This window comes from Lutra lutra, chromosome 17 (assembly GCF_902655055.1).
Source record: "Lutra lutra chromosome 17, mLutLut1.2, whole genome shotgun sequence".
Classification (NCBI taxonomy): domain Eukaryota; kingdom Metazoa; phylum Chordata; class Mammalia; order Carnivora; family Mustelidae; genus Lutra; species Lutra lutra.
In genome coordinates, this window is record NC_062294.1 from 18,682,729 (window position 1) to 18,708,065 (window position 25,337).

At 57.1% G+C, this 25,337-nt stretch overlaps 2 protein-coding genes across 3 annotated transcripts; both read left to right on the top strand.

The window, feature by feature from the left end:
- Positions 1–621: 621 nt before the first annotated feature.
- RRAD (RRAD, Ras related glycolysis inhibitor and calcium channel regulator) lies at positions 622–3,967 on the top strand. Its single transcript, XM_047710243.1, has 5 exons — positions 622–780; positions 1,035–1,419; positions 2,080–2,153; positions 2,285–2,489; positions 3,312–3,967. Exons 2-5 carry the CDS (start codon positions 1,050–1,052, stop codon positions 3,587–3,589), a joined length of 927 nt encoding a protein of 308 aa, XP_047566199.1. The 5' UTR covers positions 622–780; positions 1,035–1,049; the 3' UTR covers positions 3,590–3,967.
- A 2,502-nt stretch (positions 3,968–6,469) lies between these two features.
- On the top strand, positions 6,470–16,031 carry CDH16 (cadherin 16). Of its 2 annotated transcripts, XM_047710227.1 has the most exons (18): positions 6,475–6,643; positions 7,629–7,686; positions 7,971–8,054; positions 8,471–8,626; positions 8,696–8,834; positions 9,188–9,346; positions 10,097–10,293; positions 10,888–11,010; positions 11,219–11,369; positions 11,591–11,818; positions 11,899–11,975; positions 12,051–12,239; positions 12,342–12,580; positions 13,158–13,291; positions 14,069–14,305; positions 14,449–14,556; positions 14,789–14,905; positions 15,672–16,031. In XM_047710227.1, exons 1-18 carry the CDS (start codon positions 6,492–6,494, stop codon positions 15,767–15,769), a joined length of 2,646 nt encoding a protein of 881 aa, XP_047566183.1. In that variant the 5' UTR covers positions 6,475–6,491; the 3' UTR covers positions 15,770–16,031. The 2 variants fall into 2 exon arrangements, with proteins under 2 accessions (XP_047566184.1, XP_047566183.1); XM_047710228.1 differs by lacking the exons at positions 14,449–14,556; positions 14,789–14,905; positions 15,672–16,031 and having other exon boundaries at positions 6,470–6,643; positions 13,117–13,291; positions 14,069–14,222.
- The last annotated feature ends 9,306 nt before the right edge of the window (positions 16,032–25,337 follow it).

Genomic DNA, 25,337 nt, shown 5'->3' on the forward strand with positions numbered 1-25,337 from the left:
CCAAAGTTCTCCACGTGCTCCCAGAAGCTCACATGGTGACACTAACCCTCACCCTGAAGGGCAGGCTCATCAGGTAGAACCTTCAATTCCCCAGGGCAGGGAGGGGAGTAGGCAGGACTTGGCGCCAAGACTTGAAGCTCAGATTTAGGACCCTTCAGTTCTAGCTCATATATGGGCCCCTTCGGGAGTGGGTGTCCTGAACAGAGAAGGGTGAAGTTTGTCCAGCCTGTATTGGTCGGCTTGCTTGGGCTGCAGGCCAGGGCTGGGGGAGAGCAAAGGAAGAATTCACTGTTAAAGGGCCAGAACGAATTCTTCCCCAGAGGGGAGCTGGCACAGTTGGCTTGTCGGGCTTTGCCCCTTGACCCCAGCCATGTTGATACCCCCAACTCCAAGCCCCTCCCACATACCACTCAACCTAGTCCCCCTCCTGGTCCCTCCTTCCCTGCCTTCCACCACACATGCTCTGCCCGGGCTTTGTCTGTCCAGTCGGTTGGGGCGGGGTCTCGGTGGGTGCGAGGTCCTGGGAGGGGGGCGGGGGATTCCCCCGAGGGGGAGGAGGACCGACACGTCAGCCCCCGCAGCAGCCGGGACGTGGGTGAGGGCGGGGGTGGGGGCGGGGGCGGGCAGACACTTAAATAGTCAACTCTGGAGCCGGGACCCAGAGCGGACTGAGGAGGCGGCGGCGGCTGCGGCAGCGTTGGGTGTCCGGGCCAGGGTCTTCGAGGGGACTGTGTCGAGGCCTGGAACCTACTTCTCTTGACCGTGTCCGTGTGCGGTTGGGTGAGTGTCCTGGCGGAGCGGGGTGCAGGTGGTCGCACCGTCCGAGGTACGGATGGACGAGTCAGGAGGGTGACTCACGAGTCAGGCGCCAGGACCTCCACGGCTGGGAGGGGACCGCTGTGTCCTTGACGCAGGTCCTCGGCCCGGCCCGAGCGTCAAGCCTGAGCCCGGCGTCAGGCAGGCGCGCCCGGGGTCCAGCTTCCCATACCGTCTGTCCCACGGCTGACTCTGCCGTCCCCACTCCCGTTCCTCAGACGGCGTCGGGCGCCATGACTCTGAATGGCGGCGGCAGCGGAGCCGGCGGGAGCCGCGGCGGGGGCAGGGAGCGCGAGCGCCGTCGAGGCAGCACACCCTGGGGCCCCGCGCCCCCGCTGCACCGTCGAAGCATGCCCGTGGACGAGCGTGACCTGCAGGCGGCGCTGGCTCCGAGCGCTCTGGCATCGGCCGCGGCGGGGACCGGGGCCCAGGGTGCGGCGCTCGACTGGCCCGAGGGCTCCTCCGAGTCGCTCAGCTCAGGGGGCAGCGACTCAGACGAGAGCGTTTACAAGGTGCTGCTGCTGGGGGCGCCTGGCGTGGGCAAGAGCGCTCTGGCGCGCATCTTCGGTGGTGTAGAGGATGGGCCTGAAGCAGAGGCCGCAGGTGAGGGGCTGGGACTATTTAAGGGAGGGGAGACGGGGCTGGGGACCTGAATTCAAAGCAGCGCATATCATGGCACTTTCAGAGTCATGCCTTACCTACCCATTTCACAGATGGGGAAACTAAGGGAGGAGGGACCTCCAGCCCTTGGTAGGGGAAGAAATGCCCAGAGTAGCAGTCCCAGGCTGTACCTGAGGCAACTCTGTAGGATGGGGATAGGACAGCCCTCCTTGCCAGGGGTGGCAGGAACACAGCCAGAGGGAGTTTCTAGGAGAAGAGCCCTAGGTGACCGAGGCTCCCAAAGAATGTGACAGTCACTATTCTAACTTAGGCTGCTATGGTCAGAGCTACCCTGGGGCCCATGCAACAGGAGGGCGGGGAACACAGGAGGGGCAACCCAGGACATGGCCAGCTTGGGGAAGAGTTGTCTAGGTGAGGTCAGGCACACCATGTCCTCTACATCCTGCTTCTCAGCCTGTCATCTCTTTGTTACACAGTGACCATCAGTGGAGAGAAAAGTTGGCGCGGGGGGGTTGGGGGGTGGGGAGGGAGGACTCTCTGGTGCAGTTGGAGGGTGTGGCCAAAATAGGAAACCTGGCACATGGTGTGGGAGGGTGGCTTTTGGCAACCAGCAGGTAACCTGACTGCTAGTCTCCTGCCTAGGGCACACGTATGATCGGTCCATCGTGGTGGATGGAGAAGAGGCATCACTCATGGTCTATGACATTTGGGAGCAGGTAGGCTGCAGGCTGAGACCCAGGCCCCGGGTGGGAGAGCTGACCTAGGGTTAGGGGCCTGCTTAGAGGGACAGCCTTGTAGCCTGGGCATGAGACCAATTGGTAGATATGCATGTGTATGTGTTTCCCAGGATAGCAGCCGCTGGCTACCTGGTCACTGCATGGCTATGGGGGATGCATACGTCATCGTGTACTCAGTGACAGATAAGGAAAGCTTCGAGAAAGCCTCAGAGCTGCGGGTCCAGCTGCGGCGGGCACGGCAGATGGACGACGTGCCCATTATCCTAGTGGGCAACAAGAGCGACCTGGTGCGCTCTCGAGAGGTCTCCTTGGATGGTGAGCAGGGAGTGGGTCGGAAAGGGAGGGACATCCTGAGGTCTGTGGTCCATTAAGTCTTGGCTCAGCTCAAGTCCCTGGGGATCATAAGTGGCTAAAAATGTTCAGGAAGAATACTTGACGGGGAGAGGGGGAAAGCTGCTGCCCTCCCACAGGACTCCCAGAGGGCTGAGAGGCCTGGGGGGAAGGACCAGATGCGCTGGGGGTGGGAGGAGGAAGCTGCTGGGCACTGAGCTGGGCCACCTCAGGGCCCTCCTCTCCTGTATCCTTTGGCCCTGGCCTGACAGATGAGGCGTGAGGAGAGTGCAGGGAACTGGGCTAGGGAGGTCAGAGCATGGATTCAGGGCTGGGGCTGGTCTCGGCATGGTCTTGACTCTGGGGAGGATCTGCCCCTCTTGGGCTCAGTATTCTCCTCTGTGACCCCCAGAACTGAGTCCCTCAGAGGAACCTAGCAGTGACTTGGTGACATCCTCCTCCCAATTTCACTGGTTATTCATCATAATATAACATCAAACCATGAAATATTAAGGTCCCCATCAAAGCTCTCCTTGTCTTGTGTTGACTGCTACGGCATTGCCATTTGAATATCAGGCTTCAAATTATTTCCATAAATGAGTTTCCTCTTGTGAGCCTTTGTGAGCTCCTTAAAGGTGGGCACATTCAGCCAGTTGGGTGACCCAACAATGCCTTGGATCCTCTGTAGGGGAGCTGGGGTCTGTGTTTCTGGGGACCACCAGGGCTCCATCTCTGACCCCTCGATTCCTGAGTGGTAGCTGCTATGGGGTGGCTAGAGTTTAACCGGGACATCCCTGTCCCCACCAGAGGGCCGGGCCTGTGCCGTGGTCTTCGACTGCAAGTTTATTGAGACATCAGCGGCGCTGCACCACAACGTCCAGGCCTTGTTCGAGGGTGTCGTGCGCCAGATACGCCTGCGCAGGGACAGCAAAGAGGCCAATGCACGTCGACAAGCAGGTACCCGGCGGCGAGAGAGTCTTGGCAAGAAGGCAAAGCGTTTCTTGGGCCGCATCGTAGCACGCAACAGCCGCAAGATGGCCTTTCGTGCCAAGTCCAAGTCCTGCCATGATCTCTCGGTGCTCTAGACTCCACAGACCCATACCATGTTGTGCATACAAGTGGACAGATTGGTGGGCTGGCCCACCCAACTGCCCTAGGTGCCTCAGGGCTGGCTCAGACTCTGGGCATACCCCACCTCATGGTTATGGACAGACAGACAGATGGTGCTGCCCAGGCAGCTCCCACGGGCCATCAAGGGCTGGGCCTACAGTGATACGTGTACAGGCCAGTGTGTATGTGTCCCAAGCAGCAGCCCGAGCCCAGCCTGTGGGGCAGGCCCGTGTGTGGGGATGGAACTCCATCTTTCTGCACACTTGGGGTGTGCATGCTCTGAGAGGAGGCTGTTCAGTGCAGTGTTTATTTGTTTACATGCAAATTTTTGTAATAAAGACTATTTCCTGATAGATCAGAGCTGTTGACTCTGTGTTTCCCTCCCGAAGGGGGCTGTAAGAGTAGGGGGCGTTCCTGGGGTTGAGGGACGGGGCCTCACTGCCCTACCCTAGCGTGTGGCCTTGACTCTCCTAATATTTGGGCTCCGATCTAGCCAGATGCACCAGAGGGGCAGGTGTGGCTTGTGACCTGACGGGAGATCCAAGCAGTAGGAGGAGACAAAAGCCCCTTCCAGCCCGCTCTCCAGATTTTTCTCCTGCCCTGGGGCCTGGCATTGCCTAGCTAATTAAGGGTTCAGTCACCCTGCTATATATAAGGAAAACTTAGGCTGTCTGAGGGACCATGCCCTTCCCCAGTCTCAAGGCCAAACAAAAACCCTGGGTCTGACTTCTGGGCTGGTGTCTCCATTTTGCCTCCTCCCGAGGGGCTGGAAATTTGCTGAGGTAGGGTAGCTATGGAATACTTCTGAGACTCCCCAGGTGGGAAAGGAGGAGGTGAGTGGCTGGGGCTGGGTTACCGAGCAAGGGCCTCACTGTTCTCTCCTCTGGGAGGGGCCAGAAGAGAGCATTCCCATGCTCAATGTTGGGTAATGTGGTCTTGGCAGGAACCCCTCTCCGGGGCCCTCCCTGCCTAGAATGAGAGGCCTTGCATTTGTGTGGGAATGTGTGTATGTTCGCTGATAGCTGGAGGTGTACCTGTCTCCCTGCCACCCACACCCGCCAAAGGTGACTGCTGGGGCTTTCCCCATATTGTTTCGGGAAGGAATAGCTCCATTTAGCAATGGCACATGGGAAACTGAAGCAATTGTCTGCGGTCACACAGGTGGAAGTGGCTGAGTAGGGACTGGTATATATGTCTGCTGGTCTCCAGAACCGAAGGCAGCCTGTGGTGAGGCATGGGACAGTTTCTGAGAAGGTTCTGGGCAAGGGTCCATACATTTCCTTCATTGGTTCAACGTATTTACTCCACAGACCCCTAGGAGCTCTTGCAACCTGGTTAGAACACTGATGGCAGTTTTCAATGGCAGAAGATGTCAAAGCCACTCCTCAAGGTGCAGGACCTCTCTTGACTCACCCACACACCCCCCAGGGCAATGTTAACTGCTCCAAGCTGCTGCAGCTCTCCATTCCCAGTCTGCAACATACTTAGAGGCATGTGGAAGGCATGGTTTTCTCAGAGCAGGTGAATGTCCTGAGGCCTAAAGAAGAATCTAGGCCTTCTCAGCCCTGCTATTTATTGGCTGTGTGACCCTGGGCAAGCCACTCAGCATCTCTGTGCCCTAGGGTGTGACATGGGGACAGTGCCCCTTCAGAATGGAGGTGGGGGGGATAATGAAGGCATGTGCTTAGAGCAGTACGGGGTGCACGGTAGGAGCTCAACCCATATGAGACCCCTTCAACAACCCCACAGTGCCCTGCTCCAGGCTGAGGTGCCTGGGGAGACTGAGTGGCCCTGAGGCAGGTGCGCTGAGCTTGTGGCAGACAAGGCTGGAGGCAGCTGAGGGGTCCCTGCCCATCCTCCAGATATGAGGTGGGAAGGACTCAGGGAAGACCATGGGAAACTCCAAGGACAAGGATGGACTGACAACGGGATCCCTGACCCTTCCCCCACACACCCCTCCCCTTGTGGGACTCCCAGGCCCCAGAAGCTTCTCCTGGCTCCACTTGGCTGCCCTTGGTGGGGGAGGGGGCCTCTGGCAAGCCCTGCGATTCTCTCAAGTTCACCTGAGCTGGCTCAATCTGCTCTTCCTTCTCAGAGGCACGAGACAGGCTGTTGTCCCTGGCTGTCTGTGTTAGCAGCCGGTGCGAGCCCTCAGGGAGCCTCAGGAGATCTCACGGGCTGCTGTGCCTCCCACCCACTGGTCCCACTGGTGAGTGGTCTAGAGCCCCAAATACCCAGTTCAGGCCATGCTCATTTATCCTTTATGTGGAACCTCCAGCTCCTTGTTTTTGATCAAGTTAGAAGCTGGCAAGGCCAAGGGAGGGCAAGGTCATTACCGGGTTCCTGAGACCTGCCCTGGAGGGGTTCCAGTCTGATGAAAGAGTTGACAATGACAATCTGGTGTCTTTTCTGCTTTGTGGTAGCACAAGGCATGGAGTAGAGGGTATTCCCAAAAAAAGGATTCTGAACCAGCCTGGGAGCCCCAGAAGGTTTCTTGGAGAAGGGAACATTTGAGCTGAGTACTGAAGCCTGAGTAGGTGCTCACTAGACAGAGGAAGGGAGGGAAGGGCATTCCAGACAAAAGCAACAGAGTGGGCCAAGGTAGAGCTGCATATGCTGATCCACAGGGGAGAAGTGCGATTGAGTCTGGAACCACAGAAAAAGAAGTCATGTCCAAGCCTGAGAGCCAAGAAGTCCCCACTGGGCTGTATAGGAACAGGAGCGGTGCCAGGACAATGATCTCCCCACCTCCTGGGGCTGGCAGTCACGGATGCTGAGCAGCCCCCAGCTTTCCAAAGTCAATGAGTAACTTGGGGGGCTGGGCACGGCCAGGCCTGCTGCTGTGGGCCCAGTGGTGTTTTCCATTCCTGAGCAAGCATGGCTGGACCGCCTACCTGCTCAAGTGTCCGCCCTGTCCTACCCCACCCATCCCGGCCTGGCCAGCACTCCCTGGAGAAGGAGCCCTCTCACCTGGCAGCTGGACCAAGGGAGCCCGCCTTAGGCACCGGAGGGTGCCCTGGAGTGGAGGGGTGAGCAGGGCTGAGGCTGGGGTCGGTGGTAGGTGAAGGAATAACCCTGTCCTATCCAGCCTTCGTTCAGGGGAAGAATTGCCAGGAATGGCTGGAGTGGTTGTCCATTGCTCTGCAGGCCCAGCTCCATGCTGTGTGCTGGCAAATATGAAGACAAGGGCAGGATTCCCTCCCCGAGGGGACTCTGTGTCTGAAGGATGGCAGTGGGTGGGAAAACAGGGCGCAAGACCCTGAACCGTGGGTCCTCTGTTCCAGGAGGAATTGTCCTGTGGTAAAGTCCTGTGTGACCTTGGTCGGGCCTTGCCCTTCAGGCTTCGCCTCCAGCATGAGGTGGCTGCAGAAAATGACCCTCAGAGTCGTCAGGGTCTTTCCAGCTTCAGACTTTTGTGATATTTGGGGCAGCTGGGCAATTACCATTTGGGATCTCCGTACAAACTGAGGAGGCTATGTCAGGAAGGAGCCAAAAGTGTGGAGGTGAAACTCCAGTGGAGATTCTTGAGAAGGCAAGAACCAAGAGACAGGATGGCTGGGCCTGGGGGCCTGGGTGGGCCTGCTTGAGGAGCTGGATGGGCCTCAACCCTGCAGGTGATGGGGACCCATGGACTCCTCTAAGGGAAGGAAGAGGAGGCCAATCTGTCTTGAGGTCCCTCTGGCTATTGGTATGGAATGGGTTGAGACAGGGGACAAGGATGACGGTGGGGAACAATGTCCAAGTGGGTGGGATGGGGAGGGGCAGCTCTGAGAGTATAGAAGGACAGGGGCAGGAGGAGACCTGGCTGCCTTTCCCATAGTGACAGGTAGCAGGAGGTCCAGCTTCTGGAAAAGGCTGGAAGAAAGGACAGTTGCACCCTGTGGGGCCCGTGGAAGCCATGGCTTGGGCTGAGTGGGAGCGAAGGGAGGGACACTTTCTAGGAGGAGAGTATTGGGAGGGAATCCTTGCCCACCGATCCTGGCTGGATCCTTAACTTACTACCCTGTCCCTCAGGCCCATCCTGACCATGGTCCCTGCCTGGCTGTTGCTGCTTTGCCTCTCCGTAGCCCAGGTGAGCTGGGTCCCACTCGTCTCCTTCAGACCCCGGCCTTGGGAGTTGACACCCTTCTCTCCCATTCCACCTGGACCAGTTGCACTGACCATGGAAGGGACTAGTTGTGGGAGGGTGTGCAGAGCTGGCTATAGATCTCGTTGTGGGATCAGGAGGTCAAAGGCCAGAAGGTGGTTGGGCTAAGGTATGGCCAGGCCCCTAGAAGGGGCAGAAATTCCACTTCCTTGTTGGGCACCCATGATAGGAAGGTAAAGCCTGGAGACAAGGAGAGAATCCTCCTTCAGGTTTTCCCCGAGGACTGGTATGCAGAACTGAATGTGGAAGTCCCCGAAAACTATGGTGGAAATTTCCCTTTGTACCTGATCAAGGTGAGCCTAAGAACTGGGTGGGCTGCCCTCGCCCCAGGTCACGCTTCCCCTGCCTCCAGCATTTCTATCTCTTTCTTGCTGTGCCTTTCTTTCAATCCTGGTTCCCAAACAGAATGTGATATAGTGTGAGAGACTAACAAAATGTCAATTCCAGTAGAAAGTAGAGTTTTAATAAACTATTGGTGGTGGGGTTTCAAGCTTTAGAAAGGAGGGTGGGGAGTACTGGGGCGCATCAAGTACAGGAGAAAGGGCTCTGGCTTTGAATGTTGGTCCTGTGATTTACTGGCTCTGTGACTTCAGGCAAGTGCTAGCCCTCTCTGAGCCTCAGTTTCCCCACATATAAAATGGGGCCAATGGGTGGAGGGGCATCCCCCAGGCCTGGTTCCCACTGCCTTTACTTCTGCTCTCCTCCATAGCTGCCACTGCCCCCTGAGGAAACAGAGGGCAAGATTGTGCTGTCGGGGACCCCAGGCATGGTAGCTGAGGGCCTCTTTGCTGTGGATCCAGAGTCTGGCTTCTTGCTGGTGACCAGGGCCCTGGACCGAGAGGAAGAGTCGGAGTACCAGCTGCAGGTATGACCGGGCCAGTGTCGGGGAGAATGGTGTAGGTGGGCTGGGGCGCTGACAACCCTTCCTTTCCAGGTCACCCTGGAGACTGAGGATGGACGTGTCTTGTGGGGCCCACAGCCTGTGCTTGTGAATGTGAAGGATGAGAATGACCAGGTGCCCCACTTCTCTCAGTTCGTCTACAAATTTCAGCTGAGCCTGGGCACCAAGCCTGGTGAGTGCCCAGGGCCACCAGCGAAAGACAGGTCAGGTGGGCCCTGAGGAGAGAACAGAGAGTAAAGAGATGGCCAGCCATCGGCATAAGGACAGGGCAGCCAGGGGCCAAGCTGCCCCCTCCCATTTCTGTCCCATCCTGCTCCACACCCCACTGAGAGTCCTCCAGTCCCATCCACTCTTGGCCTCAGTTTGCTCCCCTGCAGAGTTGGCTGAAAATCTGTGGCTCACCTCCAGCTTCCTGACACAATGATAGATATGGAAGGAAGCACCAGGGAGAGATGGGGGAGGCAGGGGAAACTCTCCCCACGCCCCTGCACCCATTACGGCTTGCCCTCTCCACACACACACCAGGCATCCCCTTCCTCTTCCTTGAGGCTTCGGACGAGGATGAGCCAGGCACAGCTAACTCAGATCTCCGATTCTACATCCTGAACCAGGCCCCAGCCCAGCCTTCCCCACACATGTTCCAGCTGGAGCCTCAGCTGGGGGCTCTGGCCCTCAGCCCTGAAGGTGAGCCTGGGCTGGGTGTGATGAGGGGAGAGGGTCAGGGAAAGCTGAGGAAGGCGGCATGTGAGCTGCCATGGTAGGGGGGTGGGAGCTGGAGAGAGGAAGAAGAAAGAGCATTCTAGATGGAGAGTGGCAAAGCAAAAGACTTGAACCATGCATGGAGAGAAAAAATTGTATGAACGGAGTAGCCTCAGCCCTACACTCTGGACCCCCAAGCCTAAGGGGCAAGGATAGGAGAGACCTGGGGGGTTATAGCCTAGGATGTTGCCAGGAGAACTTTGGACTGATTGTAAGGGAGTTCAGGCCAGAGGCACAGGCTGGGGATGGAAAGAAAAAGCCATATACCCACCCAGCCAGTCTCCCATTCACGCATCTGCCACCCAACCACATACACTGCCCATTTGCTCAAACAGCTCTCCAAACGAATGCATCCACACACCCAACTCCCCATCCATTTACCTAGCCAGCCATCCACTCATCCAGCCGGTCATCTACACATCTCCCCATCCCCCCATGGACCATCACCCTCCTCCTAGTCATCCAGTCCATCAGCCATTCACCGTGTGCATAGATATGGAAATGACTTTGCAACTTCCAAGCCCTGCTTGGGTGCTCACTCCGGTGCTCAAAGTCCCTCTTGCCCTTGGGCCCAGAGGGCACCTGAACACTTGCCATATGCTTGGCTTTGTGTTTGTTACTCACTGAGAAGGAAGCCCTGGACTCCTGCTCAGCTGGCCACCCTGCCCCTTCTAGGAAGCACCAGCCTAGGCCAGGCTGCGGAAGGGCTCTACCAGCTATTGGTACAGGTCAAGGACATGGGTGACCAGGCTTCGGGCCACCAGGCCACTGCCACCGTAGATGTCTTCATAGTAGAGAACACCTGGGTTCCCCTAGATCCTGTCCACGTGCCAGAGAATCTCAAAGTTCCATACCCACACCCCATAGCCCAGGTGAGTGTGGCTTCCAGGGGCTGAAGTCACCCCATGGCTGGTACAGCTGGGCCTGAGTCTCAAGATTTGGGGGGTGGGTCTGAGGCCCAGCTTGACCCCTGTTCCTCCCCTACCTATGTTCCTCCCTCTACTGTCCTCATTGGTTCCCATCATGGAATAGGGTCTCCAGGGCCCTGGGACCAGGGCCACAGCCCCTCACCTATTATCCTCTGGCCAGTGTGGCTCTGGGCCCTGACCTGACCTTGCCCCAGGCCTCCTTAGGGAGAACAGCTGCCACCTCCCTGCTGCCATGGGGATTGTCACCCAGGTTTGGAATGTCTCAGACTTCCTCGAGGAATGCCCTGGGGTCAGGCCTGGCCTGGGAGGGCAGAGAATAATACAGCCTGGTCCTTGAGGCACTTTGGGCGGGGACCAGGCTTGGACCAGGGCCACCAGGGACTTGCTACAAGTGTGGCAAACAAGAGGACCCTACCTGGGCTCCAGGGAGAGAGCAACTCGCTTGAGGTCCCCCAGCAGCAGGACGAGTTGTGGCATAAGAGCTGACAGCCCCTGTCCCTCATCCCGGGGTGCCCTCCTTCCGTGTCCCCCTCCCAGGTACACTGGAATGGGGGAGATGTACATTATCACCTGGAGAGCCAGCCCCCTGGCCCCTTTGATGTGGATACAGAAGGGAAAGTCTACGTGACCGAGGAGCTAGACCGAGAAACCCAGGCTGAGGTGAGATGAGGGGGAAGCCAGGAGGGCAGGCTGAGGGGTGCCCGGTCACTGTCCGGTTGGCTTCTGGGGGTGTCACATCCCCCGCAGGCACTGAAGCAGTGGAAGGGCACCCAGAAAGCTGGAGTTGGCCACCGGAAGGGAACGCAGACCCCAGCCAGGCTGGAACTGCCCTTGGCCTTCATCTGAAGCCCCCCACTGCCCACTTCAGTACCTGCTCCAGGTGCGGGCTCAGAACACCCACTGTGAGGACTACACAGAACCTCTAGGGCTGCAAGTGGTGGTGATGGACGACAATGACAATGCACCTGTCTGCTCTCCGCGGAACTCCCCAGTCAGCATTCCTGAGCTCAGCCCCCCAGGTGAGCTATGCGTCTTGACAGCCCATGGGGATGGGGGAGGGTTGAGTCCTTGGGAGCCGTCCCATTCTGCTCTTCTCTGGGATGGGGCCAGCCTCGGGCCCTTCCATCCATGCCCCTACCTTCCCACGAGCTCAGGTTCGGTCCAGCACTACAGAGGAGTGGGTGGAATGGGGCTTCCAGATTGGGCTGTGGTCCCACCTAGGTGGGTGCTATCTTCACAGGCACCAAGGTGACTAGGCTGTTGGCAGAGGACATGGATGCCCCCGGTTCCCCCAATTCCCACATTGTGTATCAGCTGCTGAACCCTGAGCCTGAGGAGGGAGCAGATGGAAGAGCCTTTGAGCTGGACTTCACCTCAGGCAGTGTGACACTGGGGGATGCCCCCCTCCGGGCTGGCCAGAACGTCCTGCTTCGAGTGAAGGCCGTTGACCAAGGCGGAGCTGAGGGTGGTAAGTGCCCGATGTTGACCCAGGCGCTCTCCCTCTCTGTTCCCTTCCTGGTCTCTCCAACATGCCCTCTCCTGCCTCAGGCCTCAGCAGCACGTGTGAGGTCGCTGTCACAATCACAGATATCAATGACCATGCCCCCGAGTTCACTGTTTCCCAGGTAAGCAAGAACAGGGGAGGAGACCTTGGGAAGGTACCGATGAGGGGCTCTCACAGCCCCTCTGCATCTCTCCAGATTGAGCCTGTGAGCCTTCCTGAGGATGCAGAGCCAGGGACTCTAGTGGCCACGCTCATGGCCACTGATGCTGACCTTGAACCTGCCTTCCGCCTCATGGACTTTGCCATTGAGGCAGGGGATGTGGAGGGGACCTTTGGCCTGGATTGGGAGCCAGACTCCAGTCATGTCCAACTCCGACTCCTCAAGGTAAGGGGCTGGGGCTGGGGAAGGGGCACATGTGGGTATACCCACGTGAATACACAAGTGTGCCCTGGACCAAAACAGTGACCCGGACCCCATTGGTTCTAGAACCTCAGCTATGAGGCAGCTTCCAGTCACAGGTTGGTGGTAGTGGTCCGGAGCGTGGCAGAATTGGTGGGGCCAGGCCCAGGCCCTGGAGCCACAGCCACAGTGACTGTGCTGGTGGAAAAGCCGGTGCCACCCCCCAGGCTGGACCAGAGCTACGAGGCCAGTGTTCCAGTCAGCACCCCAGCTGGCTCCCTCCTGCTGACCATCCAACCCTCAGAACCCGTAAGCAGTCCCCTCAGGTGAGCCAGAAGCCCAGCCCCTAGGTGGGCTGGACCTCCCCTGCTCCCCAGGGATGACCTCCAGGGCCTCACATTATCTACGGCCTGGAATGTTCCTCTAACCAATGCTAATGGCGAGGTTGTGAGTCCTGAGGGTGGGTCAGAGCTGGAAGAGTTGGGTAGGGCACGGAGCGGAGAGTTAAGACTCCACGCAAGCTCAGAGGCTGCCTCCTGCACTGTCCTGGATGCCAACCACCCCATCCCTCACCCATACTGCAGCGCAGACAAGTTCTGTTCCCTGCCCCCATCCTGTCCCTTTAGGGGGTGACCTGAGACTAGTGGAGTTGCATTAGGCTCTGATAGTTCCCCTCCCCCCACACACAGTATCCAAGATTCAAGCCCTGTCCCTCAGCAAGTCCCTAAAGATGGGGAGAGAAACTGGGCACCCTGGGTGCTTCTGTCACCCCTGAGGCACAGAGAGGATGTGGAACTTGAGCAGGTCACATGGCCCGGGGGTGGGGTGGTGTCTCTGAGTAAAACCCCATATATGGTCCCAGTGCCTCCCTGCCCCCACCCCCACATCTTCTCTGGGCCTCAGGTTCTCCCTGCTCAATGACTCAGAGGGCTGGCTCTGCATCAAGGAGGTCTCTGGGGAGGTGCGCACAGCCCGGCCCCTGCAGGGCGCCCAGCCTGGGGACATGTACACAGTGCTCGTGGAGGCCCAGTACGAAGGTATGGCCGGACATTCGTGGGGCCTCCGCGAGGGACAGTAAGTCTTGGGGAGATAGAGAGATGGACAGGGCTGAGCTTCCTTCTGGGGTCCTTCCTGGCATCCACTCTGCCCCAGGCAGGAAAGAGGAATGAGGGCTGGGGCCAACGTCTGTCTCTGAGATGCCTGGCATCCACATCCCCTCTCAGACCACGCTCCTCACTGGACACTTACAATCCTCCAAGCCTGCCCCTCGGCCCTGGAGGGCCTCTCAGGTGTTGGCTTCAGATGTAGGCTAGGAGCAGAGGCTGTAGGGCCAGGCAGGTGGAAGGAATGCCGGGGGCCGTGTCTCTGCAGGCCAGGACATAAGCCAGGCTGGGCCACTGAAGCCAGGTATGGAGGACTCTGAATGCCACACTGACTGGATGAAAAGCTGGCCCTGGCATGGGTATATCAGGGAGGCAGCTCTGCTCTGGGCTGGACTGTCCCGTGGTGCATGACAGACCCAGCAGAGCGAGTACCCCTATAGTCAGGGCATCTCCACGTTGTTGGGCCCTGACACTGGTGGCTGGGGTGGGGCGGGGGGCGGTGAGGGCAAGCAGGGTATCCAGAAAGGCACAGAAAGGCCTGGAAGCCATTTGGATAGCAAAGGGGACAAGGTGCATGGTGAGGAAGAGACAGATGCGAGGATGAGGCTGGGGTGGCGGGGGGAGGGGGGCGGGGAGTAGAGCTGGTGTGGCCTAGATGCTGCAGGGTGAGGTCTCCTGGCCTGGGACTAGCTCGCACGGCCTCTTCCGCAGACCAGCCGACACTGAGCACCTCTGCAACCCTCGTGATCCACTTCCTGAAGGCCCCGTCTGCCCCAACCCTGAACCCTGTTCCCACCCGCCACCTCTGCACGCCCCGCCAGGACCATGGCGTGGTTATCAGTGGACCCAGAGAGGACCCTGACCCGGCTGGTGGGCATGGTCCTTACAGCTTTGCCCTTGGCCCCAACCCTACTGTGCAGCGGGACTGGCACCTCCAGGCTCTCAACGGTGTGTGATTGGGAAAGGCGGGAGACCGTGGCCAAGGCGGGAGGCGGGGGGATGGCCCTGAGATGGCCCTGTGCTGTGGTGGTGGGGCTGGGCCTCGGGCCTGCCCAGACTAGGGACTAGGGTCACTGCTTGCGGTCCCGCAGGTTCCCATGCCTACCTCACCCTGGCCCTGCACTGGGTGGAGCCACGTGAGCACACAGTGCCGGTCGTTGTCAGCCACAACGCTGGGACGTGGCAGCTCCTGGTCCGAGGTAAGGTCGGGGCGCTGTGTGCCTGCAGTTCCTGAGGCGACCATTGGGGTGCAGGGAGAGGGGCTGGGTACAGCTCACAGAGGCACTGCATGCAGAGGAGTAGGCGCCCACCCCCACACATAAATACACACTTGTGCCCCAAATCGTCTATCAGCTGGCTGCGCAGGAGCCTCTGAGCAGCTGGAGCTCTGGCCCCCAGCACCCTTACCTTCCCCTGTCCCCTGTCCCCCAGTGATTGTGTGTCGCTGCAACGTGGAGGGGCAGTGCATGCGCAAGGTGGGCCGCATGAAGGGCATGCCCTCGAAGCTGTCGGCGGTGGGCATCCTCGTGGGCACCTTGATGGCGATAGGTAATGGGTGCTGGGCTCGCTAGCAGGGGAGAATGGTGGATGCTCGGAGTTATAGCCTCCGGGTGCACAGTGCCCTGTCCTGCGGGGCTCCCCCGGGCTGGAGCAGGAACCCCACAGCTCTCCGAGTCATCTGTTCCTGCTTCGTGCTATCCTACTCACCATCATCATGATTGATGACAGCATTTGCTCTTCTGTGATTATACGTTGACTGTGTAATATAGGATTATCAGAGTCAGTCCTCACAACCCTGTGAGGTTCCTGTGAGGTAGATTGTGGCATCTCTCCATTTTCCAGATGAGGTCCCTGAAGTTCAGAGAGGTCAAGTGACTCATCTGAGGTCACACAACCAGAACGTGGCAGAGCCCAGGTCTTCCTAGCCTAATCCTTTTAGTCCAAGCCTCCCTCTTTGTCCCCTTGATTTCTTTGGCCCTCTGGATTTCCCTTAGCTGTTTTTTTTTGTTGGTGGTGGTGGTGGTGGTGGTTCTAGCACAATGCTTCCTGAGTCTATGGAAACAGCTCAGTGGCTCCCAGATGACTTCCACCAAACTGTTCTCCAGAGAAGGGGAAGGAGGCTGGGGTGTTCTGGATAGCCACAGTCCAAGCAGTCAGGCTTCTTCTGGGCCCAGGACCACAGTCATACGCACCCAGCATTGAAGATGCTGCTTAGGAAATTTTACTACCTTATTAAACCAATAGCAACAGCAGGGTGGTGAACAAATCCCATGGCTCCTCCTGAGAGCTGATGCATCCTTCTTGGGCCCCTCAGGCATCTTCCTCATCCTCATCTTCACTCATTTGACCTTGGCGAGGAAGAAGGATCTAGATCAGCCAGTGGACAGCGTGCCCCTGAAGGCAGCTGTCTGAATGGTCCAGGCAGCCCCAGCCAGGAGCTTGGCCTCTGCCTCCATCTGGGTCCCCTGGGAGAGGGCCCAGCACTATGGATCACTGGGGGCTAGGACAGAATTGGAGCCCCTTCCCCTGCCTGGGGTGGAGCCAACATCACCAGACAAGTCTGTAGAGCCTGAATACTGACTTGATGGGCTGCCCATGGGAATGCTCCATATGGGGCCATGTTTGTACACCAATAAAGTCTCAGAGAGCAGGCAGGGGCTGTGCCTGCTACTCAAAGTCACGTGCATGTGTGCATTACTCGTGTCAACCTTCATTCCTTTCACATCTCCTACTGTGCAGAGGGTCCAGGGGCTTGAGGGACAAGCCTGGGTCCCCTTTGAGGAGGGATATGGGGGCATCACGTTGCTTCTTGGTGAGAACGTGAGGTTGGAGCACGGTGGGTCGTTTTTCTGAGCATTTGGAGACCATGGCTGCAGACCCTGGATGGGTCAAGTTGAGGACGGTGTCCTTGAGAGTGCATTCTGTGTTTTCCGGGACACAGAAAACTGTTTGCTAGGGGAGGGCTCCTGTGCTTATGTGGGAGCACACTGCTGTATTTGCTTGGGTCACCTGCATGTGGGTGGGCAGAGGTCCCATAATTTTAAGAGGGGTCTGCATGGGAATCATGAGGGTCTAATCGGACTGAAACAGGAGAGGTGAGGTTGGGAATGGGTCCCTCTACCCCAGCACAGGCCCCAGGGCACCTCTGGATTTCATATACATGATGGTGAGTGTATGGGGGCAGGGTCTGCAGAAAGTCAGAGAAGGGGGAATCACTCAGATGGGCAGGAAACCCCATGGCTCACCCTGGAGCTGCCCCTGCCCCTGCCCCTAGTGAACCCTTTCCCCTGACCCAAGATTAAACCATGACCCCGTGCTCTGCTGAGCCCTGACCACACCCCTGGGCGGAGCTCCAATCCCTGACCCTTGACTGACCCTAAATACACGCTGATCCTCCAAGCACCCATCCCAACGGTCTCTGGGGAGCCAGGGTGGGACTTGCTGTCCCAGGCACCCTGAGCTGATGATGGTAAATCACGGGGAAGGGAGAAAAACAACCTCTGTGGGGCCCAGACCCTATTTTTAGGAGATAATCTCTCTGTTCCTGGCAGATTCTGTGGGATGGGGGCCAAGCCCAACCAAGAGAGATGGGGTGGGCATCCTGGTTGGTCTGAGAGTCTGAGAGACTCACAGAGGATCCCCAGCCCAAGAATGAACTCTGAGGCCAGTCCTCCCCATCCTGAGCCCAGGGTGTGTGGCACACACACACACACACACACACACACCCTAACTGGAGGTTCTGCTAACTACTGCGGTTCAAGCAGAGCTTCCTGCCCCTCTCCCAGGATCCTCTATTCGGCCTGCATCCACTTAGAAATCTCCAGGGTGCAAAGCTCTTCAAAGGTAGCATCTAATCTGATCTTCCCACCAACCTGTGAGGGCAGGATTATTGGCCCCATTTGCCCCTGGAGTTTCTTGAAAGTCAGAGAGGTGAAGGGCTGCTGCTGAGAGTCTTGGAAGCAGAGTGCAAGGTGGGACTGTCTGGCCGAGGTTAGAATTACTTCTCAAGTGTCCACAGCCTTCAGCAGGCCTCTGCTCCCACGAGATCCCTGAGAAGGGGCTTAGAGATCAACAGGCCAGCTCCTTCTTGTAAAAATGGGAAAGTGAATCATGAAGAAGTGAAGGGACCTTCCCAAGTCCAGCCAACAGCACCTGAGCTGGGACCCTGGCGTCACCCCACTCTCTGGGTCTTTATTCTGGATGGAAGGACAGGTAGTAAGGTGGATGGTGGGTGAGTGGATGAGTGGGCAGGCAGGTTGGTGGATGGGTGGATAGGTGGATGGGTTGGTAAAGAGGTCGGTGGGGTACCAACAAAGGAAGGAGTGGATGATGACAGGGCAAATTAAAGCATCTGCCCCAGCTTGAGGCCTTTTTTGCTTTGGCTTCCAGGCCCCAGGCCACCCTCTGACTGTGTCAGTTCTGGTGCTGACCAGAAGGTCTATAATCCCCAGGGATGCAGGCTCACTTTCCCTGAAAGTCTGTGGACAGAAGCCTCTCCATGATCTGCAGCCCATTCTATAGAGGAAAGTGAGGATCAGAGAGGGGGCAGGCCTCCTCCTGGGTCCCAGAGGGTCAGAAACACAGGGCCAGTACTGGTCTGTGGACTTGGCCGTGGGTCAGTGAGTGCTCGTAGAGACTACCCTCGGGAGGCAGGCCTCATTCTGCAGGCAGGGCCTAGCTGCTAAGCCAAGGTGAGGAATAACTGAGAGCTCAGTGTGGATAGAGAAACATGGGGTCCATGCCCTGCCTCATCTTTGCTGTGTGTTCCCAGACGAGTCACTTCACCTCTCTGAGCCTTGGTTTACTTGTTAATAAAACGGGACTCACTTGGGGCGCCTGGGTGGCTCAGTGGGTTGAGCCTCTGCCTTCGGCTTGGGTCATGATCTCAAAGTCCTGGGATCGAGCCCCACATCGGACTCCCTTCTCTCTCTGCCTGCCTCTCTGCCTACTTGTGATCTCTCTCTTTCAAATAAATAAAATCTTAAAAAAAATAAAATAAATAAAATAAAAATAAAACGGGACTCACAAAAATGGAGTTGTTGAGAAGACTCCATGAGATGATCTCCACTAAACTGTGTTTAGCACAGCACTAGGCCCACAACAAGAGCTGAGTACACATGACTTTCCTTGCTACACAGACTGTGGGGGCCCATACTGCAGCCCCCTACTCCCACATTCCCCAGGGGCCCCATGAGGTCCAGGCTTTTGGGAGGGAGTTTGAAGGGGAACCCCAACTCTAGCCCCCACATGGCCCTGCTGGTGACCCTGGGCAAGACACCCCTTCCAGCCTTGGCTCCTTGCCAGATCTAAAGTTCTCTCTGCGGAGACGTTGAGGGGTCTCACGGGGTTCAGACTTGTCTGGAGCTTCAGGGAGTCATAGGGTCTGCCCCAGTGGGGAGCTCTTGCTCCCCCTCTCCCAGGCCCCTTTCAGAGGCACAGGACCGGATCAAAGGGACCCAGCACTGAGGAGAGGACTGGGAGGCGGGCTTGGAAAGAATGTAAACATGAGGATATTTTTAAACTTTTTCCAGCCCCAGAGATTAAGGCTCTTGAAGGGAGAGGCCTAGAAGTCAGTCTGGCCCTCACTCACAGAGAAACAGTCTGGGGACCTCAGAGACTCTGATACCACCCACACCTACCTGTATCCATCCCAGGACCCTAGCTTGGGCCTCAGGGCAGTTCCTCCTCTGATCACACCTCCAGAGGTCCTGCTGCTATGGGATAGCATGTTTCTTTTCTTTTCTTTTTTTAAAGATTTTTATTTATTTATTAGAGAGATGGAGAGAGAGCACAAGTAGGCAGAGCAGCAGGCAGAGGGAGAGGGAAAAGCAGGCTCTCCACTGAGCAGAGAGTCCGATTCAGGGCTCGATCCCAGGACCCCAGGATCATGACCTGAGCCAAAGGCAGCCGCTTAACTGACTGAGCCACCCAGGCGCCCCTGGGATAGCATGTTTCTAATGAGGGGACCTAAGAGATATGGGAGGATCCAAAGGATTTCAAGGGTTATGGGGGGCCTACCTGGCAGGGCTAGTGTTGAGAGACTGAGCTTAGGGACCCCTTGGTGGCCCTGTCACTCCACCAAGTGCACACACATGCATGCATGCATGCGTGTGTGTGTGTGTGTGTGTGTGTGAATGTTTGTGGGTGTGTAAGTTCATACTAAAGTCTGATCTGCATGGTGTCACAGTGTGGGAGTGTGCCGGAACTCACCCGGCCGCTACCTTCCTCCCCTTCCCTGGCCCCTCTCCCCAAGACTGCTTGGATCACTGGGGGGTGGCGGGGGGGGTAGGTGAGGCTGGCAGGAGGTAGGCTCCAGGGGAAGATGAAGAGGGCAAGGGGGCTGTGGGGAGGGGCCTGGGCCAGGTCTGAGCTACGCAGTGAGTCAGGCTGTGGGAGCTGCAGGGGCCACTGACGCGGTGGTGGGGGCGGGGAGAGGGCTGCTTCCTTCCCCGCTACCCCCCAGGTATCACAGTGACTCAGGAACTTGGACGCCAAGCTCCCTACATCTCCTCACTCTGGTGTCACAGTGACGCTCACCCTGGATTCTATGACAACAGCTTCTTCTCTCTGAGTGATTCTGCCACCCTCGCACACTCGTGCGACACAGTGGAGCACACCCACAGGAGTGTCATAGGGAGACTCGAAGAGGGGACTCAGTCACAACATGCCCCCCTACCTTGTAATCATGTCCTAGGGACTCCCACAGCGTTACTCCATCCAAATCCCCGCTGATTGGGAAGTCAGAGGGTCAGGGTTCGTGGGGGTATTTGACAGCCGGGTCAGGCTGTGGTTACCAGGACAACGAAGGGCTCTAGCCTTGCGGGATGTTTGCCAGTCTCCAGGGGGCCGTTCGGCCACCTTGTCCTGCTTCTGGACCCAGAGAGGGACGAGTGTGCAGCTCCAGGTCACACGGTTCCTCAGCGGAGGGTGACAAGCTGCCTTCCACAGCCCATCCACTGAGGCAGCAGAGGCTGAGGCCTGGCCCTGTCTCCTAAGATGCTGTGGGACTTCGGGCCCAGGACAGTGAGGGGAGCTGGATGGAGCTAGAACTACTGCCTCAGGGGGCCTGGTGCTTGCCTGAAGATGTCGCTGTGTTGTCCCTGTGTGCCTGCCCAGTCGCAGGGGTTGTTGCTATTCTTACCTACTTAGTGGAGGCCACAGGGTCAGAGATAGTGGCTGGGTGGGAGGGAGTCATGAGCACCAGCCCCTTATCTGACACATTCTCTGGAAACTTGGCCGGGGCTGCCAGCTTTGGGGGCCTGGGTAGGGGGACAGTGAGATGGTCACATGGACTTGGGACAAGGTCTGCAGCAGCTGCCTCTTGCCTGCACAGCCCGGCAGAGGTCCCATCAGAAGGTCCCATCAGAAGTGGGACTTCCAGGGGGACATCTTCCCATGTGGTCATCAAGACCCACAGGTTGTCCTCAGCTTCCTACCCAATCCCAATGATAAGACACAAGCCCGGAGTTTCTCATGCCCCAGAAGACAATGTGTTGGGTTCCCTGGTGAGTTCATAGGCAGGGGCTTCCTCTAGGAGAAGAGCACTGTACCGTGAGCTGCAGAAGCCCAGGTCAGCCACAGTCCTGCCCATGTCTCGGCTGTGTGACTTTATGCAAGTTGCTTCCCCTCTCTGAGATTCAGTTTCTTCATCCCTTTCCTAGGCTGTTGTAAGAACAAAGTCCAGTAAGGAATTCGGCCTGAGGGCTGCAGATGTGTGTGTGTGTGTGTGTGTGTGTGTGTGTGTGTGTGTGTGCGCGCGCACGTGTGCACGCACATATGCTCTGGTGGGCGGCCAGGATGGGGAGAGGGAGGCACGCAGGTCCCCCACCCTGGAGACTCCCGCCTCATGGATTTTCCATTGGCACGTCGGCACCCTCTCCCCCAAAATAGGCCCTAAGAGCCGTGTGCGACAGAGCCCAGACTGAAGGGACTTTTTTTAGCTGCCTTTGATTGTCAGCTCTCAAACGGCCACTATTTCAAGCCCCAGTGCCTACAGGAGTAGGGCCAAGTGGGGGCTGCGGTCAGCTTGGTGGGCCTGGCTGGCTCCTGGAAGGCAGCCTCTGGGGGCCAGCCCCGCCCTCTGACACCCAGCACTGCCTGTTGGGGGAAGCATGGCATCCCCTGTGTATTGGGCTGATGGCTTGTCCATCCACCTCTGGGAAAGCTGCAAATCTGGCAAAATCCAACCTCATTTATTGGGCTTACCCTGCAGGCCGCTGGCTAGGGCTGTGGAGAGAAGAGCACGTTGCAGGGATTAACTGAGATAGTATGAGCAAAGCGCTTACTTAGCGCAGGGGCTGGCACATCAGGCGCCCTCAGAAAATGGGAAGAACGACTATTTTTTATGTTGTCATTACAGCGATGGTCATTCTTGTTTTTGTTGTTACAGTAACATTTTTTAAATCAGGTTTCCTTCCAGTCTTTTTATTTAAAATTGATTTATGTTGCTGAGTTTGGGCAATAATATTCCTCCAGGAACACAACTGGTTTCGGTAGAAAGGAGCTCCTCCAACTCGGCTGGGGTGTTCCTCTCTGTATTCTGGACTCCTGAGATTGTACCTGACATTTCAGAATGTCTTTGATATGCCTGCAGCTTCTGTCATCTCAAATGCCATCAACCCCTGCCCCTGTAGGGTTTCAGGGTCCCAGATACCGAAGGTCAAGTTCTGCATGCTGGATCCCCAGATAGCTCCAGATTCTAGAACCCTCCGGTTAGAACCTAAGGAAATGGGCTTGTTTCCACAGTTAGATGTGAGGAGGAATTTTCCAGCTGTTCAGATGTGAAAGATTTGGCAATGGGTCATGAGGAGAAATGAAGATCCTCTTGGCCTCCTGGTCATAGTGTGTGTGTGTGTGTGCAGGGGGTGTGGACTGCCAAGAAGAGGGGAAGAGGAGATGGGGTAGAAAGCCAGATTCTGGGAAGTGACTGGGAAGGGAGAAGAAGGGAGAGTGGCTAATCCAGGCTTCCCACTTCCCCTCTGGGGTCATTTCCCAACAGGGCAGCAAGGTCAGCTAGGGCTGGGGGTCACCTGTTCCACCCTCGTCCCAAGTGGTTACTGCATAAGGTGAGACTTCCTTGTTACCCGAAGGACAGAAATAGATCTCAGGTGATGGCCAGTGATCCATGCCCAGAACTACCAGCGTTATTCTGAGAGTGGCAGGCACGGAGCCAGGCCAGGCTTGCTCAAATGGAACTGAGCTGGAAGTGGCATCCTTGGTCTGCAGGCTCACCCTGCCCTTTCAGGAATCCTGAATGGGGTGTGGGGACTGGAGCCGTATGCAGGCCAACCCTCGAGAGGTGGGCTTCAGATCCTGACTTGGCCATGGGATCTTGGACAAGTCGCTTGGCATCTCCAAGCATCAGCATCCTTCTCAATGATAGGGACCTCAATCCCTGAAGCTGATAGTTGGTGCTCAATTGATGTGTGAATCTCTATTTCGGCTGTCCCAGAGTGCAAGCCCAGGGGTCCAGAGAAGGCAAGGGCCTTGTCTGTATAGCCCACCTGCCAACAGGCCTCTTACCCACCAGTCTGAAGGAGTCAGAGTCAGGCACAAAAGCATGTTTCTGGAAGGGCTTGTGGGGATTTTCCAGGAAAAACTCCATCCAACTGGAGAATTCCATTCCTGGCCCTGCTGCCCAGGGCTTGGGCTAAGGAGGGGATGCTCTGGCTCATTCTGGTTCTGTCCAGCTCCTGCTCCTTGCCTGCAAAGCTCAGGTCAGGGTGCCTCAAACCATAAGCTTTTGTTGTTTGCTATGGGTGAGGGTCCTGAGGCCCCAAGGTCCCACTCGAGGCCCTGGCACAGGACGGTGCTGGGCTCACAGCTGGTCCTCTTCTGACCCCTCATCCCTTCCAAGGCTCCTCCCCTTTCTTCATCCAACATGTCTGAGCATTTTCCCTGGAACCAGCCCCTGCCTTCAGGGTCAACCCCAATGGAAATGGATAAGCCAGCGTGGTGGACACTGACTGGGGGAGAGATGGCATTTGACCCAGCTCGGGGGGTGGGAGTTGACAAAGGCAGCCAGAGTAGGAAAGGATAACCAAGGTGGGACAACAGCATGGGCAAAATCTCAGAGGACTGGGACATGCTGTGACATAATGTGACATTTCCATGAGGCTGGAGCACAGGTTTGAGGGTGACTGATGGGCACCATGGTCAAGGGTGGGAAGTGAACTGAACTTAGTTATTTGCTGAGCTGGAACTGGAACCCGGTTGCTTTCCCAGCCTGGGCCTCTTTCTTCACAGCTACCCCCAACCAGGGTTTTCCCTGGGTTTGGCCAGGAATGGGGGTAGGGTGGGGGTGGGGTCTTCTCGGTGGGGAGAGCCAGGCTGGCAAATAGGAATCACAAGACAAAACAAGGTGTTACAGCTGGACCCAAGGGGACCTGGCTCAGCTTGCCACAAGGTGGTCACCCTCGCCACCTTCTGGGATATTCCTGCACCCACGAAATGCCCACAAAGGTCCCCGGTGGTGCTAGAACACTCAGCTCTCTGGGAGCAAAGCTTTTGTAGGATCCCAGCAGGGCCGTGGGCACAACTAGGCCCACTCTATCATTTTTTGTTTAAAGATTTTATTTATTTATTTGACAGAGATCACAAGTAGGCAGAGAGGCAGGCAGAGAGAGAGGGGGAAGCAGGCTCCCTGCTGAGCAGAGAACCCGATGTGGGGCTCGATCCCAGGACCCTGGGATCATGACCAGAGCTGAAAGCAGAGGCTTTAACCCACTGAGCCACCCAGGCGCCCCACACTCTATCATTTTTATCTTAACTTCAGCCTAGCACCTGTCCCCTATCTAGCTTCAACCACCATCTCCTCCCCTGGGGAGGGGATCGTGGCTCCCCTCTACCCTGCAGGCTGGCGCCAAGGTTTATGAGCCAGTGCAGAAGGCTCTGAGAGCCATACGGGTGGAAAAAGTTACCCGGTTCTAAATCAGCCAGCCTCTGGGTGATCTCATCCCCTTCCCAATATAGTCACAGTCCCCTCCTCCACTGCCAGCCCCTGTCCTGTGGGCTAAGTCACGAGGGAGCTGGTGGAGGGGCGTGTGTGAGGGCTGGGGGGTTGGGGAAAGATTTCAGCTTGAGGTCACACCGTACATTCAGTTTCATAATGTGATTTCCCACCCTACCCCCCAACTTACAGTATCTCCATTTAGCAATTTCCCGTCTAATAATAAAGGTCTTCCACCATCACTTTTTTTCACTGTCACTTTAAAGTCCACCCAACTTTGCACCAGAATCTCTTTGTCCAGTATGTTGAGCAAGGCCATGTCAGCGGTGTCCACTTTCTCTTTCTTACTGACACCAGGGTCATGGCCATATTTGTCCAACCCCCCTTCTGCAGCTGCCTGGTCCTGTCCCTCTCTCTCTCTCTCTCTGTTTCTCTCTCTGATACATTCTGACAGGTGCTGGGCAGGAGAGCAGGTTTCACTGTGTGGCAGAATAGTTCTGGGCTCTCCCCCAAGCCAGAGGTGCCAAGCCCAGGGCAGGGAGGGGGATTGGAGACCAGTCCAGGGTGCCGAGGTCAGGAAAGCCAGGGAGGCTCTGATCTGCGGGTCCCTCCCACCTGCTTGAGGCAAGCAACCCCTCCCCCAGTTTCCACCTGCTCTTGCCCTCCCAACCCCATAGGCCAGGCCGACTGGGAACACAAGTAAAGGCCCTACACAGAGCGTCCTGTCTTGCACCCACACAGCCCTGCTCCAGGCAGAGGCAGAGGCCCAGCCTCAGGGTGTGACCCCTGACCGTCCATCCAATTCACATCTTGCCAAACGTTCCTCTAGCTTCTGCTAGAATGCTTCCACAGATAGCTCACTCCTCCCTGCCTGACTTTAATTTAAGGGAGCAAAGAGGGCATGTTAGTTGTTTTTTTTTTTAATCAGATGAGTGGATATTCAACAGAATCACATGAACGCTTAGGCAATCACATGAAAGTGAAGAGGAAGTTTTGAAGTCAGATACCAGGGTTCAAAACTCAGCTCCACAT

Bases quoted from the DNA above. Each gene is read 5' to 3' on its own strand.
- RRAD (XM_047710243.1), top strand. From the start codon at position 1,050: ATGACTCTGAATGGCGGCGGCAGCGGAGCCGGCGGGAGCCGCGGCGGG. The intron at 2,154-2,284 runs GTAGGCTGCAGG...TGTGTTTCCCAG, and splicing joins TCTATGACATTTGGGAGCAG to GATAGCAGCCGCTGGCTACC. The intron at 2,490-3,311 runs GTGAGCAGGGAG...TGTCCCCACCAG, and splicing joins TCGAGAGGTCTCCTTGGATG to AGGGCCGGGCCTGTGCCGTG.
- CDH16 (XM_047710227.1), top strand. From the start codon at position 6,492: ATGGCTGGACCGCCTACCTGCTCAAGTGTCCGCCCTGTCCTACCCCAC. The intron at 7,687-7,970 runs GTGAGCTGGGTC...ATCCTCCTTCAG, and splicing joins TTTGCCTCTCCGTAGCCCAG to GTTTTCCCCGAGGACTGGTA. The intron at 8,627-8,695 runs GTATGACCGGGC...CTTCCTTTCCAG, and splicing joins AGTCGGAGTACCAGCTGCAG to GTCACCCTGGAGACTGAGGA.